Source organism: Chiloscyllium punctatum, chromosome 1 (genome assembly GCF_047496795.1).
Source record: "Chiloscyllium punctatum isolate Juve2018m chromosome 1, sChiPun1.3, whole genome shotgun sequence".
Classification (NCBI taxonomy): Eukaryota; Metazoa; Chordata; class Chondrichthyes; order Orectolobiformes; family Hemiscylliidae; genus Chiloscyllium; species Chiloscyllium punctatum.
In genome coordinates, this window is record NC_092739.1 from 180,095,893 (window position 1) to 180,117,368 (window position 21,476).

Here is a 21,476-nt window from a genome sequence, read left to right on the forward strand (position 1 = left end):
GTGTGGATTTGTTGGGCCGAAGGGCCTATTTCCACATGTAAGTAATCTAATCTAAAAAAAATGCTCACAGTTGGGAAACACTGAGCAGGCAAATTGAGGCAACTTGAACAGATAAGCTACACTTTACCCATTACCTCCTAGTGAGAGAGGAATTTAGCTATGTGCAGGAGGCTACAAAACAGCACCCCCACTGCTACATGGAGAAAGTGAGGATTGCAGATGCTGGAGATCAGAGTCGAGAGTGTGGTGCTGGAAAAGCAAAGCAGGTCAGGCAGCATCCGAGGAGCAGGAGAATGGACGTTTCAGGCATAAACACCACACTCTCGATTTCCACAGCTACATGCCAAGCACGATAGTTCTGCTGGATGAGGGGCACTTCAACAAAATGACTCCCTAACTGGGAGGGAAGCCATGACCAAGAAAATGGCTTCCACAGAGTTAGAAAACACATTAGAATTCTGGGAGATGATGAGTAAAGATTCCTGAATGGTTACTACAGATCCAAAGGAAGCATTAATGTCACCCCATCATTTATGAGGGTGGGAGAGAGGGAACAGGGATTGACTGATCTGTTGGTCTTTCATTAATATCAGGGGAATGTTGGAATCTATTAGAAGTGACAGGATTGGACAGAGTCAGTTTGAATTTACAAAAGGGAAGTTGTGCTTGAAACTTTCCCGGAATGTTTTGACGATCCAACTAGAAGAGTGGATGAAGGGACCAATGAATGTGGTTTATTTGGGCTTTCAAAAGATAAAGTCTCATATAAGTGGTGAGCGTGCAAAATTAAAGGGCATGGGATTGGGATGCAGTGTGCTGACATGGATAGAGAATTTATTGGCAGACAGGAGAAAAAAGAATTGGAAAAAACAGACCTTTTTTCTGAGTGACAGGCAGTAACTAGTGGGGTACCACAGGGGCTCAGTGCTTCAACAGCAGCTCTTCACAGGATATACTATTGATTGGGAAAGGATTGGTGCAATGAGACACAGATTGCTGAAAGTAAACATGCAGATGCAGCAGGTGGTAAAGAAGATTGATGATTGTGACAGGGAATTCCAGGATTTTGACCCAGCGACAATGAAGGAAAAGCGATATCTTTCCAAGTCAGAATGGTGAATGGCTTGGAGGGAAACTTACAGGGTGTAGTGTTCCCATGTATCTGCTGCCCGTGTCCTTCTAGATTGAAGTAGTCGAGGGTTTGGAAGGTGCTGTCTAAGGATCTTTGGTGAACATCTGCAGTGTGTCTTGACCAGTTGAAAAAATTGAACAAGTTGTGGTCAGGATGGATAATGGTCTCTCTCTGTTCCCATTTCAAACATATATATCAAAGTATACGAGTGCTAGAGAAGCAATAGCCTCATTGTATTATCACTAGACTCTTCATCCAAAGACACATCAAATATACCTGCATCAAATATTGCTGCAACAGATAGTGAAATTTAAATATAATTCTTTTAGCATTTAGTTTGGCACAACATCATGGCCGAAGGCCCATTCCTGTGCTGTATCGTTCTATGTTGTATGTGATCAGAACTAAGAAGTTAACATTCAATAATTTTGATTTTTTGAAAGACAGAAGAGGTGGAAAAGTTGATGGGGCAGCGCTGTTAATAAGAGATAAAATGAGAACAATTATGAAAGATTACCTCAGCTCGGATGATCGAGAGTGTATTTGGGGGGGGATGTAAGAAACGAAAAGGGAAAGAGCATTTTGGTGGGAGTAATGTACAGACCCAAAACAGTAGCCACTTTGTAGGAAAAGGCAATAAATAAATAAATTATAGACGCATTTGAAAAGAATAGAGCACTAATTAATAGAGCCTGGAGCCCAGTTACAAGTGGAGTTCCGCAGGGATCAGTCCTGGGTCCTCTGCTATGTCGATACAGTGAAAGGTGCTGTTTTGCATGCTCTACAGGCAGATCATACTATACCAAGTGCATCACATTAGCAGAACAGAGTGCAGACTTCAGTATTACAGCCGCAGAGAAGGTCATAATCGTACAACACAGAAACAGACCCTTTGGTCCAACCAGCCCATGCCAATCATGTTCCCAAACTAAACTAGCCCCACCTTCCTGTGTTTGACCCATATCCCTCCAAACCTTTCCTATTCAGAAGCGTAGCCAAACATCTTTTAGACATTGTAACTGTTCCTGCATCCACTAGTTTCTCTGGCAGTTCACTCCACACACCATCCACTCTCTGTGCAAAAACATTGCCCCGCGTGCGCCTTTTAAATTTCACCTTAAAAATAAGCCCCCAACTGTGAAAGCCCCACCTTAGGGAAAAGACCCTTGTTATTCACTTTATCTATGACACTTATGATTTAATAAACCTGAATAAGGTCACCCGTCAACCTCCTACACGCCAATAAAAATTGTCCCAATCTGTCCTTTCTATTTTTATTATCTTAAGCCCACCATTTGCTCACAGACTAGTCAAGCAACAGCCTGACATAGTCATTCTTACGGATTCAAAGCTTATGGATAACACCCCAGACGCTATCATTACCATCCCTGGATATGTCCTGTCCCACTGGCAGGACAGACCTAGCAGAGGTGACAGCACAGGGGGATACAGTCAGGAGGGAGTTGCCCTGGGAGTCCTTGACATTGTCTCCGGACCCAATGAAGCCTCAGGTTAAAGGTGGGCAAGGAAACGTCTTACTGGCTCAGCTGATGAGTCAGTACTCCTCCATGTTGAACCACACTTGGAGGAAGCACTGAGGGTGGCAAGGGTGCACAATATTCTCTGGGTGGGGGTTTGCAATGTCCACCACTAAGAGTGGCTTGACAATAGTATTACAGATCGAGCTGGTCAGGTCCAAAAGGATATAATTGCTAGACTGGGTCTGCAGGTGGTGGTGAAGGAACCTGCAAGAGGAAAAAACATACTTGACCTCATCCTTACTAATCTGCCAGCTGCAAAATCATCTGATTATGACAGTATAGGTAAACGTGACCACCGGACTGTCCTTGTGTAGATGAAGTCCCGCCTTCACATTGAGAACTACCTCCCTCGTGTTGGGTGGCACTATCATTGTGCTAAATGGGACAGACTTTGAACAAATCCAGCAGCCCAAGACTAGGCATCCATAAGTGCTGTGGGTCGTCAACAGCAGCAGAATTGTACTCCAGCACAATCTGCAATCTCATGGCCCAGCATATTCCCCACTCAACCATTACCATCAAGCCAGGGGATCAACCCTGGTTCAATGGAGAGTGCAGGAGGGCATGCCAGGAGCAGCACCAGGCATACCTGAAGGTGAGGTGTCTACCTGGTGCCAAACAGCATAAAGAGTAAATGATAGATCTGAGCAATCCAACAACCAACAGATCAGATCTCAGCTCTGCAGTCCTTCCACATCCAGTTGTGAATGGTGGTGGACAATTAAACAACTCGCTGGAAGAGGCAGTTCCACAAATATCCCTATCCTTAATTATGGAGGAGCCCAGCACATCAGTGCAAAAGATAAGACTGATGCATTCGTAACAATCTTCAGTCATATCCATCTCAGCCTTCTCTGGTGGTCCCCAGCATCACAGATACTGCAAAGGCTTCCGGCCTTCTGGCAGTAGTATTGAAGATGTGTGCTCCAGAACTTGCTGCTCCCCAAGTCAATCTCTTCCAGTACAGTTACAACACTGGTATCTACCCGAGAATGTGGAAAATTTGCCCAGGTATGTCCTGTACACAAAAAACAGGACAAATCCAACCCAGCTAATTACCACCCTTTAGGGTGAGAAAGGAAAGATTTAAAAGCATCAACTTTTCCTTGCAGAGGGTGGTGCATGCATAGAATGAGCTGCCAGAGGAAGTGATGGAGGCTGGTACAATTACAGTAGTTAAAAGGCATCTGGATGGATATATGAACAGGAAGTGTTTAGAGATATGGCTAAATGCTGGCAAATGGGATTAGATTAATTTAAGATATCTGGTCGGTATGGACAGATTGGACTAAAGAATCTGTTTCCGTGGTGTATATGACTATGACTTTAAATATTAAGGAAATAAACCCGAACATTTGGAAAATCAAAGTCTAATCCAGCAAAGCCAGAATGGAATGGGAAATAGTGGCTTGACTAATTAAATTTTGGTGAAGTCTCAACCAAAATGGATTGAAGGTAACCAATAAATATGTTGTATTTGGTCTTCCGCAAGGCGTTCAACCAAGGTACCTCACAAAAAGTTAAATCATAAGAGCCAATGATGTTGCAGATAGTAAACCCACCTGAATAAAGAATTAGTCAATGAGCAGGAAACAATGAGTGGGGATAAGGGGCTGTTTTTCACATTGGTGACCTGTGGCTGGTGAAGCTGCACAGGGACCTGCATTGTGAGTGCAGTTGTTTACAATATACATTAATTGACTTGGAGCATGTGAACGTACTGTCGTCACATTGGCAGACAACACAAAAATATGTGGAAATGCAAGTTGCAAAAGGAATGAAAACAGTTTACAGAGAAATGTTAATTGTTAAAAGTCTGGGCAAAAGGTTGGCAAATGGAATATAATGTGAGAAAATGTGAAGTTGTTCATTTTGAAAGGGAGAACAAAAGAATACTTAAACGGAGAAAAATGCAGAAATTTGCAACAGTGTTTTTGGGGGTAGATTAGATTACTTACAGTGTGGAAACAGGCCCTTCGGCCCAACAAGTCCACACCGCCCCGCCAAAGCGCAACCCACCCATACCCCTACATCCACCCCTTACCTAACACTACGGGCAATTTAGCATGGCCAATTCACCTGACCTGCACATCTTTGGACTGTGGGAGGAAACCGGAGCACCCGGAGGAAACCCACGCAGACACGGGGAGAATGTGCAAACTCCACACAGTCAGTCGCCTGAGGCGGGAACTCGTGCACAAAACACAGAAAGCTAACATGAAGGTGCAGGAGGTCATCAGGAAGGCCGCTGGCATGTTGGTCCTTATTTCAAGGCGGTATAAGAGTGAAGAAGGCTGACTGCAACTGTACAAGGTGTTAGTCAGACCAGATCGGGAATAGTAGGAGCAGTTTTGGTCCCCCTTTTTAGGGGGAGGTAATGTTTCACTGGAGGCATTTCAAAGAATGTTCACACGGATAATCCTGGTTTGGAGGGATTGTTTTATGAGCAAAGGCTAAACAGGTTGGGACTCTACTCATTGGAGTTTAGCGGAATGAGAAATGATCTCATTGAAACACACAGGATTCTTAAGGGGCTTGACAGTGTCAATGCCGAGAGGATGTTTCCCCTCATTGGAGAGTCCAAGACCAGGGAGCACAGTCTCAGAATAAAGTGGTGCCTATTTAGAACTGAGATGAGGAGGAATTTCTTCTCTCAGAGGGTTGACTGTCTTTAGAACTGTTTGCCTCAGAGAGCTGTGGGGGGGGGGGGGGGGGGCAGAGTCCTTGTGTATATTTAAGGCTGCAATAGATTCTTGATCAGTTGGGGACTCAAAGATTACAGGAAAGTGGATGTGAAGAATATTGGGTCAGTTGTGATCCTATAGAATGACAGAGCAGGCAGTTTTGGGGAGGGGGCATGGAGGGGGGTGAATAGCCTCCTTTTCCTATTTATTATGGTCTTGTGGTATGAAAGAATCCCATTCTGTAAGAAATAAAAGCTCCCATGCCCTGTGAAAGCTCTATACGTTGACTAGTGACTTCAGAATTCATGCAATAGATACAATCCCATGCACATTACCTTAATTCAATCCCTCTTCCACGGGTTTCATGTATACCTAGTACTCATCATTGAAATGGTTTCAGAACTGGCAAATAAGAATTATTTTCTTTTCTAATTCAACTCTTAACTGTGTCTGACTATAGGTGTAAGAGTTGTCAAAGAAGATTAGGTTTAAATCATAGATAAAATTAGATTCTTTGCAGTTTGTCTGTGTCCTGTTGAAGTTGAGATCTTAGTAACAATTTGTTAATTTTTGTTTAAGTTTTTAACTTGTTGTCCAAAATGTGTAAATTGTCAACTCTGGTTAGGAACAATTGAATAATTTTGAGTGTCTTTGAATGTTTGAATTTCACTGTGTTGTGAATCCAATGATGGTGAGGTTGATTTGGTTTGGCTTGCTGTTCCCGTGTCATAACAATGTGGAAATATATACGATATCTGAATGGGAGAGAATAGAGAAACGGGGTTTCGAATGATACCTTAAGGGTAACACTTAAATGGCCACCTATGGATCTTTTTAACTAGAAGCAATTCAGAAAATATTATATTTGACTGGATAAACAAGTAGCAGCCTCACATGTCCAACAATGAAATATTAATGTATTTCTGATCTTCTCAGTGACAATTCAGTCCAGCTTGTTAATTTTGATTGTTCCATTGTTAAATGTCCACAGCTATTCCCAAGCACTTGAAGACTCATTGTTCTGAACGTGTGGTAAGAGGAAAGGAGCAACCTACAAAGTGCACCAAAGAGAAACCTCAGACATGGAAGCAATATTGAGCAGCAGGTCAATTTCACAATAAATTACAGGACAGGAAGTCAGACCAGTGATAAAGCAGGATCCCGAATCTCTGGAAATCGAATTTCACCTCTGATCAAAAGGAAATTTATTTAAAAGGAAATGGGAGAGACTTCAGAACGTGGCAACTCAGCTGCTTGAAAAGGCATCTGGTGGACGGGCACTCCAAGGAATTTTTGTCAGTAAGAATGTGAATGATCTGGTAAAGACGCGGGAAAGACTGCTGGAAGCCCCAAAGACAAGCTGTCTATTGGGTCCATCCATGAATCTTACTGAACACACTGAGAGTTTCACGTCTCAGACTCATGCCGAAAATTCTAAGAAGTGTGTAGAACAGTTGGGTCTTGGTATCAGAAGCAGTATTGAGACTAAATCCTGGAGCTTTGAACTTGATGTTAAGGGAGAGCATAACACTTCCAGCAGCAGTTCTAACAGCACAAAAACTACATATGTCTCTTTTTATAAGATGATCATTGTACCTACGGCCAGTGTTGAGTTAAACTGCAAGGATCTGAAACTGTCAGAAACTGCTGTCAACTCTCTGAAAGATGTTGAAATGAATCTGCGCTATCAGGAGTCTGATCATGTGAAAGATATTTCGTGCGAGCAGTTCCTGGAACGATTCGGGTCACATGTAAACAGCAGCAATATTCACTTTGGGGGAAATTACTTGATAGAAACAGAAAGTGATCAATTGAAAACCCAAGAGAAGGAAGATGCTGAAGAAGTCATGAAAACATTGGTCAACACAGATTTTCAAGCTAGCGCGTTAAGCTTATTCAGTGCTAGTGTTTCAGTGTCTGCGTCTCACTTTAAATCTAACATTAACTCTACCTGCAAAAAGACTCTATTGGATAAAATAAGTGTCCGCATTACTAAGATCGGTGGCCCTGTTGAAGCATCATCACTTCTAGACTGGAAGAAAGGATTACAGGAACAGGATAGCACTTGGCGTGTCATTGATCGTGGCTCTGTTCACAGCCTAGTTCCTGTCTGGAAAGTAATTCAACAGAACCACAGGACAGACTTTGACAATTATCAATTATTAACTGAAAGCTTGCAGAGATGCTGGGAAAGGAAAACTGGATTACAGGCTGAAGATACAGAAACTGGAAAAGTGACGGAGGTTAATACCAATATTCAAGATCTGGTGCAGGAAGTAAGCAAATGGAACTCCATCTCAGAATCAGAGTTTGTTGCAGACTGTATTAGGAACATTTCTCAGTGTGCACACATTAAAGTCTCTTTGCGGAAACACTTCCCAATAGACACAGACAGACTGTGGTATTGTGAATTTATTTGTAAAAGCCCCGTTCAGGAATTCTTCAGTAAAGTTTCAAAATGCATTGCAGAGAACAGAATTGTGGGTGTGGATAAAATCTATCTAAAGGTTAAACTGAAATATCTGCTGCAGCCTCAAGAAATAATAAACAGCTTGGATTTTCCAGACATCTCATCAATCTTGCAACAACTGACTGACAATATCAGTGATGAGAAAGAATTAATCTTCTCCAGTTTTAAGGAAGCAAAGGAACACATCAAGAAACTATTACAGGGGCCAGATGTTGGGAACAAATTTCAAAGTAAAGTTTGCAGTGAGCTGGGAAAATCATTGTTTCAACTACAACAAAGTAAAGATCAAGAGACATCTTTGCTCTTGACTGCACTTCTGCACCCACTATTCCACCAACCTAGTGGAATACTGATTCAGCCTCTAACAGAGGATGACTGTAAATACCTGATCTCTCAGTTAGATCAAATCGAAGCCTTCAGGTATGAAATGGAGACAATGCAGAAGGCACAACGCCAAGCCTTCCTGCTCCTCAAAGCACTGACTGCCAGAGTCACTGAGTCAGAATATAAAGATCCCAGAATAGTACTCAAAACAATGTTTGCAAAAATGGACAAAGAAATATCGCACCAAGTCCGTGAGGCAGTGATGACTCAGAATGGAACCTTTTTATCGGACATGGAACTTCTAAAAGAAACATTACTACATTTATCAGCCAACAAAGATGGACTGGAAGAAAATACACCATCAGAATATAGTGAAACATTGGAAAGATTCACATTCAGTAAAGACAGAGGAAAGAACATCAACAAGCTCCCAGATTCTTTCTGTGAGTGGACTGAGCAATCAGGCTTCTCCCACAATGAGACACCACCTCAAATTGTGAATGACTTGGGATTACAAAATTATTATCCTCATAAGCTATCCCTAAATTTCACTCGGGAGATCAGCTGGGATAAACTGAGTGACAGTAAACTGACTGAGTTAAAAGATGTCCCTTGGCGTTTCCTCCAAAAGATCCTCTCTGCCAATTCTATTGCAAGGAACCTTGAATGGCCACTTGCTCAACAATCAGAAAGTGAGATCGATGCTGATGAAGATTTCAATGGTTTCTTTGAAGGAAAAGAAACCGAGATTTCTGAGATTAATCCTCAAGATATCATTACTGCCATCTTCCTTTGTGCAGATTACTTTCTACAACAGGAGCTAATGCTGAAGATGTCTCTATGCCAGTTTGCATTACCCTTCCTGCAGCCATATAGGGATAGTTATTCTACAGAAAAGAAGAGGGATTCCACAGATGAACCTGGTGGCACCCTTCTCCTGTGGGCTATGCGATCTATTGTTAAAAAATGGTGCCCACAATCCCATATATCAAGTAACAGCTTTGTACAAGAGCCAATTGTAACTGCAGCCATGCCTACCATTTCCTTCATCAGGATTGGAAGATGCAGTATCTCCAAATCCAAACTTCTCAATTTCACCTTGAACCAGAAGCAGCAACAACAGAATATCTTCCTGCACTCGGGGATGGACTGTGGACATGTTCCACGTGACATATCTGATGGACTAGCCGAGATCAGCTGGTACCTTCCATCTGGCAAAAAGAATTTGGACGTATTCCCCGAGGCTGCAGCATTCATTAACCTCCGAGGAGATGCTGCAATTTATCAGAGAAACACTCGGTTTCTTGCTAAAGTCTCTGCTGCTCTCTTTATATTCATTGATGTCATTGGGGAAGAGGAAAGAAAATTCCTTACTTCTCTTGCACAGTCACCAGCCAAATTCTTTCTCATAATCAACTCACATAGCAATCAGCAAAAGATAACCCAACAGCAAACAAAGGAACTGTTCAAAGATCTACAGTTAAAACCTCAACAATGCATTGTTCGGACAAATTTAAATGATGCAAAGCTTGTGGAAAACCTTTGTTTGAGAATTGAACAAATAATTCTAAATCAGAAAGAGAACAAGACCTCTCTAAACCTGGAGCAAATGGCTGAAATTGCACGAGAAAGTGGGATTCAAATCGATGAACATCATCCCAAAATACAAAATGCGAAACAATTGGCCTCCAAAATACTGGAAGGACTTAACTCTGAAGCCATTATTGAATACAAACAGAGGGTGTTACCCTTCCATGGGAAGCCCTGGCAAGATTGGTCTAAAGCTGAGAAAGAGAAGTCTCGCATGAAACTCCGTAAGAACAAGACTACAGAGGTATACAAGTATGAGCTGGAGCAAAAGCAGAAAAAAATCCAAGGAGATCTGATCAAGCAGAATTTCTCGAAAGAGATGCAACAATTCATTACAGAACTGATTTCAACTTGTGCAAAAGACAGAGCACTTTTCCTACAATGGCTGAAGTTCAATCTGGACAGTAAATCAAGGGAGATCATGTCAAACTTATGCAGCGCATATAAAACTTTTTTGAAAGACTCAAAGCAGAACACAAGTGAGCTGAAAGATTTGGATCAGAAAATGTCTGATAGTTCTCTTGGACTTGAGCATTTCATGAGGGAACTGGGTCAGGTTTATGAGATTTCAGTGACAGCAAGTAATATTAGCTCAGAGAGAAAAATGAACAGCAATATATTGGAGTTACCAATAGTTGCAGCTGAACTGTTGCTGGAAGGATTCCCACTGGAGCTCATTGATGGAGATGTTTCCAACATACCGGTTCAGTGGGTCACTGCTGTACTGAAGGAAGTAGCTAAGAAGGTGGGCACTGCTTCCCGTGTGTTTGTGGTGACAGTGCTTGGTGTCCAGAGTACAGGGAAGTCCACACTCCTAAATACAATGTTCAGTTTGCAGTTTGCTGTGAGTAGTGGCAGATGTACACGAGGAGCCTTCATGCAGTTTCTCAAGGTCACAGGGCAAATGAAAAAGGATCTTGGCTGCGATTTCATGCTGGTGATTGACACTGAGGGCCTGAAAGCTCCAGAACTCGCAACCCTTACAGACAGTTATGAGCATGATAATGAACTAGCAACATTTGTCATTGGATTAAGCAATTTAACTTTAGTAAATATAGGGATGGAAAACCCCACCGAGATGAAAGATGTTTTGCAGATTGTTGTGCATTCCTTAATCCGCATGAAACTAACTGGAAAGCGGCCAAGCTGCCAATTTATCCACCAGAATGTTGGAGATGTGTGTGCATATGATCAGAACCTGAGGAGTCGCCAAAAACTGCTGGAACAACTGGATCAAATGGTAGAGGCTGCAGCTAAACTGGAGAAGGTGGGCAAAATGAAATTCTCAGATGTGATGGAGTATGATGCTGATCAGAGCAACTGGTACATCCCAAGTCTGTGGCATGGCACTCCTCCAATGGCTGCAGTTAATACTGGTTACAGTGAGCAAGTCTTTGAGCTGAAGAAGCACATCATTCAATGTTTAGCAAAACGTAGCAAATCTGAAAGAGCTTTAACAATTCCAGACTTTATCAAGTGGATGCCTGGGCTTTGGGAGCAGGTGAAAAATGAGAACTTCATTTTTAGTTTTCAGAATAGTCTGGTTGCTGAAGCTTACAATCAGCTCTCCATGAAGTACAAAGAGTGGGAATGGAATCTCCGCAAATTTGCACATTCCTATACACGTGAAACTGAAAATACAATAAACAATGAAGATGGTGATCTCACCCAACTGCTCCCAAATTTGGAACTGGAGATCAGGAAAACGATTGATGACAAAAAGCAGGAAACACTCAATAATCTAAAAAGACATTTTGAAAGTGGTGCTGATAATGTGCAGCTGATGGAGAAATACAGGGAGCAATTCGAACAAAGCATTTCCATGTTATGTAGGCAACTCCAGGATAATTTACTACAGAAATGTAAAGATACTATCAACAGGCAAGTGGGATTATCGAGAGTGGATGCTATCTGGGAAGAATTCAACAACAAGGTTGAAGAACAAGTCAAGAAACTTTTACTAAATTGTAAAGAAATTCAGCAAGTGTTAGATGATGAAGAACTAAAAGTTGCCTTTGAAAGAATGTGGCATGATACGCTCTCTGAATTGAACTATCAGCCCTGCAGTCAAAGAAACATTGAGGTCGAGATTGAAAATCTTCTGAGAGATGACATGGAAGCACAAGGACGAGTGATAAATGCAAGTCTTAAAGAGAAATGCCTGTCAAAGCATGGGAACCAAACCTTTAAGGTTCTGGAGAAACACATTAATGTGTCGAAGTGGAGGTTGCTTAAAAACTTTGGTACAATTTATCCATCAGATTTAGAACAAGCAGGACTGATATCAAATACACTTGAGACCGAATGTAGGGAACAGATCAATAACATTGCAAAAATGGACATGGATTATGATATCAAATATTGTATTGAACTTTTGGACAACATAGACAAAACAATCAACGATAATGATTCAGATTCAAAGTTTAGAATGAGTGAGATTTTCAGGGCAGAGTTTAAACTTCACATGTGTGGCTACGCTGCACCAAGATTCATGAAAATGCAATCCAAATTTATCAACAAACATGATCCACAGAAGAGGCTGGAAAGCAAAAAAGATCAATACTTTGAACTATTCATGGCAATTTACAAGGAGCAGGATCAAAGTCAGCAACAAGCAGAGCGATTTGTAAACTGCTGCTTTATGCCAGCTGTCAGAGATGCCACACTCAACAGCCTCAGCCTGAAAATAGTGGACGATATGAAAAAAAATGATCCTGAGGGAAAGTACACACTCCGCAATAACTTCATTGTAGCACTTCTGATCTATTTAAAACAAACTAACAGCTTCGAAGAATATTACCAGTATATTAATAACCTTGAGAATTTTGCATCCAACTGGCTTCACAAGCAGGTTATTGAACACTGCAAAATCCAATTTAAAGGAGAAATGAAATGTATACATCTAGCTAAGGAAATTGTCAAAGAAATCACTCAACAGGCCATTGAATTTGTCAGAGATGTATCACAGCAGAACATTTCTGGGAATGTTCAGGCCTTCCTTGATCTGTTTGTTAATAAGTTCAAAACAAAACTTGTGATGCCCAAAGAGGAATTGAAATTTGTTTTATTCCAGACTGACAGCAAAGCCAAGAACTTTGCAGAAGCAGTTCTACTGTCTATTGCAGAGGCAGAGAAGCTCCTCCTCCATGAGCTGACAGGCTGGAATGTTGAAGCAAAGGTAGAAGAATTATCTGTAAAACCGAATAAGGAACTCTTTAAAGGCTTATTCAGTTGCACAAAGAAATGCCCTTTCTGCAGAGTTTTCTGTGATGCAGAGAGCGCTGAGCACCAGCAACATTTCAGTAAACAGCACAGGCCTGAAGGATTAGCTAATTATCGATGGAGAGACAGCCAGCGTCTTGTGGTGGATATTTGTACAGCTTCAGTAGCAACCAATGCACAATTCTGCAATGGTGACACAAATGGTAAGTATGTACCCTACAAGGACTACCAAACAGTCAATGATTACTATAAATCCTGGACTATTCAAAAGGAACTCACTGCAGAGGCAACATCCTACTGGAAAAAAGTTTTTTACACTTACAATGAGAAATTTGCTGAGAGATATGGAGCAAAATGTGCAGAAATTGGCAAATCCTGGGACATTGGATGGGATGAAATAAAGAAGCAGCTGAACAAAACATTTAATACAAATATCGAATCCCTGTAGGAACCTTTTCAATATCTTAGCAATGCAAACACCTTAAATCAATCAGAAATTACAGAGTATATATGGAAATGCCAAGAAATGCATTACTGTAAAATTTCAACTGTCACAATGCTAAATTAAAACTTAAGAGAAATGTTTTCAGTCACGTTATATTAAGTATAATTAAGTTATGGAATGTTATTAGGGAAAGGAACTGGAGAGGACATTAGAAATTAGGTCAAGAAACAGTCAGATATATTTCTAACAGGAATTTGGGATATGATGAAGAGGGATTGAAAGGTGTGGAGAGAAAGTGTTGAGGGATTATGGATAGGGTGAGAGAGACCGAGGGACATGGAGAAGGTATTGAGTGACATGGACTGAGTAACTGAGGGACAGGGTGAGAAATATGTTAAAATTGTGGATTGGCCATTTGCAAGAAAGGTTTAATCTCACTGCCAATTCCTGATTCTCTTTCTTAAGAATAGAGCACTATATCAGACACACAATCAGTTTCCAGGTCAGTTTCTTCTCGGTTATGTATTAAATAGCTCTGAATACATCAGCCTAAAGTGTAGGGAAATGATAATTGCTTATGAATCTCTACCAAGGAAAGCTTACACGGTGTAATTATATTCTTAAATATTATTAATATGTTGCAGGCTCTGCAAAGCCGCATTATTCATATTTTTTATAAGTGAATTTGAAAAGATTCACAAATATTCAAACTGAAGCATAACAGGCATCTGCAAGTACAATGTGAGGCAGGAATCTGAGTAGATAGTTTCAGATTAGAAACCATTTCTAGTACAGAATGGGCTGAACAGCCAGTTTTGGTGCTTTAATTCTGAGCATTCAATGATTTATGTCAGTTCTGCCTGTAACCTCTATCTCTGAAACTGAAGAACCTTAATGGGCAGAGTTGGTTTTACTTCTGTTGCCAACTAGAGACAAGGATATTGTCACAGTGGGACAGGAACAAGTTCCTTTAGGAACTGCAACAGAACAAACACAAAGATAAATTACTTCACTAGGAAATGCACCTTCATGCCATCTGAATATTCCCTCCACAGAAAATCTAAAATCTACAAATCCACACACAGTATCTGCCTTAGACAATAAGACCTTGGAGCACAAGTAGACTGTTCAGATCATTGAATCTGCTCCATCATTAAATGGGATTATGGTTGAGTTGATAATTGTCAACTCCACTTTCCTTCCTTTTCCTCATCGTAATTAAAATAAATCTATCTCAGCTTTGAATATACTTCATAACCCAGGCTTGAGTGTCCTTTATAGTAAAGAATTTCACAGATTCACTACCCATTGAAAGAAAAAATGCCTCCACTTCCTTGTCTTACATTTGCAACCCCTCATTCTGAGATTACGACTCTGGTCGTAGACTCTCTCGTAAGGGGAAGCATATCTTAGAATCATAGTATCGTAGAATCCCTACAATGTGGAAATAGACCATTTGGCCCAACATGTTCACACAGACCCTCCAAACAGTATCCAACCCTGACCCTATCACTCTACATTTACTAGATGAGAATGGTGCTGGAAAAGCACAGCAGTTCAGGCAGCATCCGAGGACAGGAAAATCGACGTTTCAGGCAAAAGCCTTTCATCAGGAATACAGGCAGGGAGCCTGAAGGGTGGAGAGATAAATGAGAGGGGGATGGGCTGCATTTACCCCTGACTAATGCACACATTTTACACATCCCTGAGTACTATGGGCAATTTAGCATGGTCAGTCCACCTAGCCTGCACATCCTTGGACTGTCATGTCTCAGCAGAATAATCTCTGAAAGGAATTTCTGCATAAATACAGTCCGATAAAGAGGATAATAAGTGAAACCTGACAGTACTTGCTCCTCCTTACGTCTCCATTATCTGAGTAGAATTGCATGAAACAACCCAAGAAACCACTGGGGCCATTTCAGCTTTGGATCATCTTCATACAGAAGGAGAAACAGCAGAACTAACATTGGGTTAACTGATGAGCAAGTGATTTGAACCATGAAAGTGCTGATTCCTTGATGAGATGGCAGCACTCACAGTGAAATTGTAAGAACGTATAATGAGACATGACTTGAATTAATTTAAATAATGAAAAAGCGCTGCTTGCAATTGTCATTTTAACTGTGTGTTCTAATGAGAATCTAGGTGTACTTTGTGTCCTCTGCTAATTACCGAGTACAAGAACTCAACAACAGTGAAGATAGTCATTCGGCTAAAAATGTATAGGTGCCTGTAAGTAATTAATAGTACTTTTAACATTAATCATCAATTAATTTTAAAAATCACATCACACCAGGTTATAGTCCAACAGGTTTAATTGGAAGCACTACTTTTTGGAGCACTGCCCCTTCGTCAGGTGATTGTGAAGGAGCAGCGCTCCGAAAGCTAGTGCTTCCAAATACACCTGTTGGACCATAACCGGGTCTAAGGGATTTTTAACTTTGTACACCCCAGTCCAACACCGGCATCTCCAAATCATCAAGTAATGATTGGTTACAATACTTGCAGTAAAATAGTAAATTTGATAAAGTTAAGCATTCTGAGTTAGTTCAGTCCATAGCTGGTTTGTAATAAAATAGAATAATGCAAAGTAACAGTATAACTCAGACAACTGTTGGTAGAAGTTTAAGACATTTTAATGTATCATCGCAAGTTGGTGCAAAAATTAACCTTGAATTCATGGAAAGATGGAGGGAGAAGAATAGTTAAGATTCAGAAGTTAGACTCCAGATTCTTGAAGTAATACGAGAGGCTAACTACTTACACTTTCACTTGTTTACAGTCATTGTATCAACAATAATAAATGATTTAAAACTGAAAGCTCAGAATCACAGCTATGTTAGAGAAGAGGAGGAGGTCATTGAGCCCATCAAATCTACACCTTGAGCTCTTTATCCACTGCCAATCTCCCACTTTTTACAATATTTCTGCAGTTATATTTATCAAAATAATCATCCAATGCCTTCTCCTGTTGCCATGGTGTATAAACTGAAGCCCAGCTCCTCAATATAAAAGCACCAAGAACTCAATGTTTACTGTTCTGGTATGTGTATTTGCCTTCAGCCATTACTGTGATGCTTGAATCTGAACGACAGTTGCATTTCCATGATATAATGTGAAATTAACATAGTGAACTGTTATTGCTTGAGTAGCTGTAATTGAATAAAGTAGATTTTAGCTGTACATGAATGGTGTCCTGTCAAATCCTTCACTGAGCTGAGCAAAGAATTCCCAGTTCCACACTATGTTTACAAAGGATTGTCTGTGCAGCTGAATCTTATTCCTTGATTCAGTTTATTTAAACATTGGTCATTATCAAAAATGCCCTAAATCCTGAAGCCCATGTGCATTCTCATATCCCCCAGTCCATTACTGACCTGATAAGCCCGAAACATCGATTCTTCTGTTCCTCGGTTGCTGCCTGACTAGCCATGCTTTTCCAGCACCACACTCTTTGACTCTGATCTCCAGCATCTGCAGTCCTCACTTTCTCCTTCCTCTATTCCCTGTCTGTTCATGTGTCTGGCTAAATGTCTGTTAAATATTGCTATCATATCTGTGTCTACCAGTTCCCCTAGCAACGTGTTCCAGGTACCTACCAACCTCTGTGTAAAAAACCTGCCTCGCACATCTCTTTTAAACTTTCCCCTCTCAACTTAGACCTATGCCCCCTAGTATTTGATATTACCATCCTGGGGAAAAAAACTTTGACCATCCGCCCTATCAATACCTCTCATATTTTATATACTTCTATCAGGTTGTCCCTCAGCCTCTGGGGCTCTAACAAAAACAAAGTTTGTCCAATCTCTTCTTATTTGACAATGGGTCCACCGTGATCTCCTTTGCAGTTGGGGTGAGTGATCCACCTTCCAGAATTCACCTCAGTCACTTCTCACTATTGCCCTCTGCTCATTATAATGCTGAGTCTGGGATCTACCAAGCTTCATTGCAGCGTTGACTCAAACATAGACCAAAGGGCTTAACTCCAAGGGGTGAGGAGAGAGTGACTACACTCCACTGAATGTGGCATTAAGGAACCCCAGCAAAATTGAAGTAATTGGTAATATGGGAGAAAGCCTCTCCGTTGGTTGGAATAACACTGAGCACAAAGGAAGATGGTTTCAATTCATAGGATCGCAGGCAAAATGATGCCATTCAGCCTATTAGGTCCACGTGGTTCTCTGGGCATTCCATGTTATCTCCTCCACTTCCCGTACCCCTGCCCTTAAACCCCAGGCCTTCAACTGCAAAAAGGATACAACCCCCTTGGTCCTTCCAACCCATTACTCTCTGGATATAACACATTATCCTCCGCCATTTCTGCCATCTACAAACAGACCCCACCATCAGAGATATATTTCCCTCCCCACTCCTACTTGTGATCTGCAGAGACCACTCCCTCCTTGATTCCCTCATTAGGCGCCCCCACCAACCCACCCTCCACTCCCGGCACCTTCCCTTGTTGCAGCAAGTGGTGTAAAATCTATGCTCACACCTCCCACCTCACCTCCGTCCAAGGCCCCAAAGGATCCTTCCATATCCGACAGAGATTTCCCTGCACAGCCTGTCCACTTCCCTGTCCACTCTGTCCAGACCTTTGTGATTTTGAAAGCATCAATCAAAGTTCCTCTCAGCCTTCTCTTCTCCAAGAAAATCAGTCCCAATCAATCCTTGTCATTGAAGTGTGTCTCATCCCTGAAACTACTCTCATAACAGGGGTCACAGAGCTGTACAGTACAGAAACAGACCCTTCAGTCCAACTTGTTCATGCTGACCAGATATCCTAAATAAATCTCGTCCCATTATCCAGCATTTGATTGATGTCCCTCTAAATCCATGTCTCTGACTCTATTTACGTACCCATCCAGATGCCTTTTAAATGTTGTAACTGTACCAGCCTCCACCACTTCCTCTGGAATCTTGTTTTATACACGCACCACCCTCTGCATGAAAACATTGCTCCTCAGGTCCCTTTTAAATCTTTCCCCTCTCACCTTAGACCTATGCCCTCTAGTTTTGGACTCCCCATCCTGGGGAAAAGACCTTGTCTATTCATCCTATCCATGTCCCTCATGATTTTATAAGCCTCTATAAAGTCACCCCTCAGCCTCCAACACTCCAGGGAAAACAGCCCCAGCCTCTCCCTATAGCTCAAATCCTCCATCCCTGGCAACATCCTTGTAAACCTTTTCTGAATCCTTACAACATCCTCCCTATATCAGAGAGAGCAGAATTGCATACAGCATTCCAACAGTAGCCTAACCAATGTCCTGTACAGCCACAATATGACCTCCCAACTCCTATACTCAATGCACTCACCAATAAAGGCAAGCATACCAAATGCTTTCTTCATTATCCTGTTGACCTCAGACTCCACTTTTAAGAAACTATGAAACTGCGTTGCAAGGTCCCTTTGTTCAGCAACATTCCCCAGGACCTTATCATTAAGTATTTAAAACTTGCCCTGATTGGTCTTTCCAAAATGCAGCATCTCATATTTATCTAAATTAAATTCCATCTTCCAAAGACTAAGAAGCTTACATGAAATCACTCCAGGACTTATAACCAAGGTAATAAAGGAGATTTGAAATGAAATTTCAAAGATGATGTTCTGCTGCACTTTAGAGATGATACAATTCCATCAACCTTCCCAAAAAGAACAGTAACAAGAGAAGCTTAACAGTGGGGTTGGTTAATATAGAACACAATGACTTTATCCATCATGTACATCAACACACATGCTATACAGTATTCCCAATTCCTCCGCCTCCGCCGTATCTGTTCCCAGGAGGACCAGTTCCACCATAGGACACACCAGATGGCCTCTTTCTTTAGAGACCGCAATTTCCCTTCCCACGTGGTTAAAGATGCCCTCCAACGCATCTCGTCTACATCCCACACCTCCGCCCTCAGACCCCACCCCTCCAACCGTAACAAGGACAGAATGCCCCTGGTGCTCACCTTCCACCCTACCAACCTTCGCATCAACCAAATCATCTGCCGACATTACTGACACCTCCAAATGGACCCCACCACTAGGGATATATTTCCCTCCCCACCCCTTTCCGACTTCAGCAAAGACCGTTCCCTCCGTGACTACCTGATCAGGTCCACACCCCCCCCTACAACCCACCCTCCCATCTGCCACCTTCCCCTGCCACCGCAGGAATTGCAAAGCCTGCACCCACACCTTCTCGCTCACCTCCATCCAAGGCCCTAAACGAGCCTTCCACATCCATCAAAGTTTTACTTCCACATCCACCAGTTTCATTTATTGTTATCCTTTGCTCCCGATGTGGTCTCCTCTATACTGGGGAGACTGGACGCCTCCCAGAGCGCTTTAGGGAACATCTCTGGGACACCCGCACCAATCAACCACACCGCCCTTGCCCCAACATTTCAACTCCCTCTCCCACTCTGCCGAGGACATGGAGGTCCTGGGACTCCTTCACCGCTGCTCCCTCACCACCAGACGCCTGGAGGAAGAACGCCTCATCTTCTGCCTCGGAACACTTCAACCCCAGGGCATCAATGTGGACTTCAACAGTTTCCTCATTTCCCCTTCCCCCACCTCACCCCAGTTCCAAACTTCCAGCTCAGTACTGTCCCCATGACTTGTCCTATCTGCCTATCTCCTTTTCCACCTATCCTCTCCACCCTCCTCCCCCCCGACCTATTACCTTTATCCCCTCCCCCACTCACCTATTATGCTCTATGCTTCTTTCTCCCCACCCCCACCCTCTCTCACTTATCTCTCCATGCTTCAGGCTCACTGCCTGTATTCCTGATGAAGGGCTTTTGCCCGAAACGTCGATTTCGCTGCTCGTTGGATGCTGCCTGAACTGCTGTGCTCTTCCAGCACCACTACTCCAGTCCCTGATGAAGGGCTTTTGCCCGAAACGTTGATCTTACTGCTCCTCGGATGCTGCCTGAACTGCTGTGCTTTTCCAGCACCTCTCTAGTCTAGACTCTGGTTTCCAACATCTGCAGTCATCATTGTTTTTACCTACCTGCTATACAGTTTTGTCATAGGCACACTCAAATAAATGTGACTGGTATGCTTAGTCCCGAGACATCTAAATCATGCTGTAATGCAAGGTCCACATGAAATTCCTGCATTTGTTATTCATTCACAAGACAGATCCAGTGGCTCGGCCAGCATTTATTGCCAGTTCCTAGCAGCCCCTTGACAAGGGGGTGGTGAATGTAGGTAGACCCACAACGGTGTTAGGGTGGGAATTCAAGTATTTCCACTCAATGGCACTAACAGAATGGTGATATATTTCTAAGTCAAGATGGTGTGTGACTTCAGGGGAACTTAAAAATGGTAGTTTTCCCATTTATATGCTGCCTTTGTCCTTCTGGATGATAATGGTCAGAGCTTTGGTAGGTTCTGTCTACGAAGACTTGGTGTGTTACTGCAGTGCATCTTGTAGATAGTATACACTGCTGCCAAGGTGGAGAGAGTATGTGTTGAAGGTGTCAGATGGGATTCCAAACAAACTTTGTCCTGGATGGTGTCAAATGTGGAGTCATAGAGGTAATACAGCATGGAAACAGGCCCTTCTGCCTGAACTGGTCCATGCTGTCCATGGTGCCCACTCAGCTAGGTTCAATTGCCTGCATTTAGTCTATATCCACCTAAATCCTTCCCATCCATGTACCTATCTAAATGTTTTTTAAAATGGTGCTATTGTACCTGCCTCAACCACTTTCTTTGGCAGCCCATTCTATATGCTTCTTGAACACTGTTGAAGCTGCAACCATCCAGGTATATGAGAGTATTCCTCACTGTGCCACTGTAGATGGTGGATAAGCCCTGGGGAGTCATAAGTTACTCACTGCAAGATTCCCAATTTCCCCGATCCACTCTTGTAATTGCAGTATGTATAATCAGTGGCAATCCTCACAAGAATGTGATGGCTAGAGCTTCAGCAGTGGTAATACCATTGCACATGAAGGAGCAATGGTTAGATTTTCCCTTACACAGAAACATAGAAGATAGTAGCAGGAGGAGGCCATTCAGCCCTTCAAGCCTACTCTGTCATTCATCACTATCATGGCT

At 42.2% G+C, this 21,476-nt stretch overlaps 1 protein-coding gene across 1 annotated transcript; it reads left to right on the plus strand.

Annotated features, from left to right (window-relative positions):
• The first annotated feature begins 4,890 nt into the window (after positions 1-4,890).
• Positions 4,891-13,481, plus strand: LOC140480886 (interferon-induced very large GTPase 1-like). Its single transcript, XM_072576449.1, has 2 exons — positions 4,891-4,949; positions 6,574-13,481. The coding sequence occupies exons 1-2, from the start codon at positions 4,891-4,893 to the stop codon at positions 13,409-13,411; spliced, it is 6,897 nt and encodes a 2,298-aa protein (XP_072432550.1). The 3' UTR covers positions 13,412-13,481.
• The last annotated feature ends 7,995 nt before the right edge of the window (positions 13,482-21,476 follow it).

Bases quoted from the DNA above. Each gene is read 5' to 3' on its own strand.
- LOC140480886 (XM_072576449.1), top strand. From the start codon at position 4,891: ATGAAGGTGCAGGAGGTCATCAGGAAGGCCGCTGGCATGTTGGTCCTT. The intron at 4,950-6,573 runs GTATAAGAGTGA...TTTATTTAAAAG, and splicing joins TTGGTCCTTATTTCAAGGCG to GAAATGGGAGAGACTTCAGA.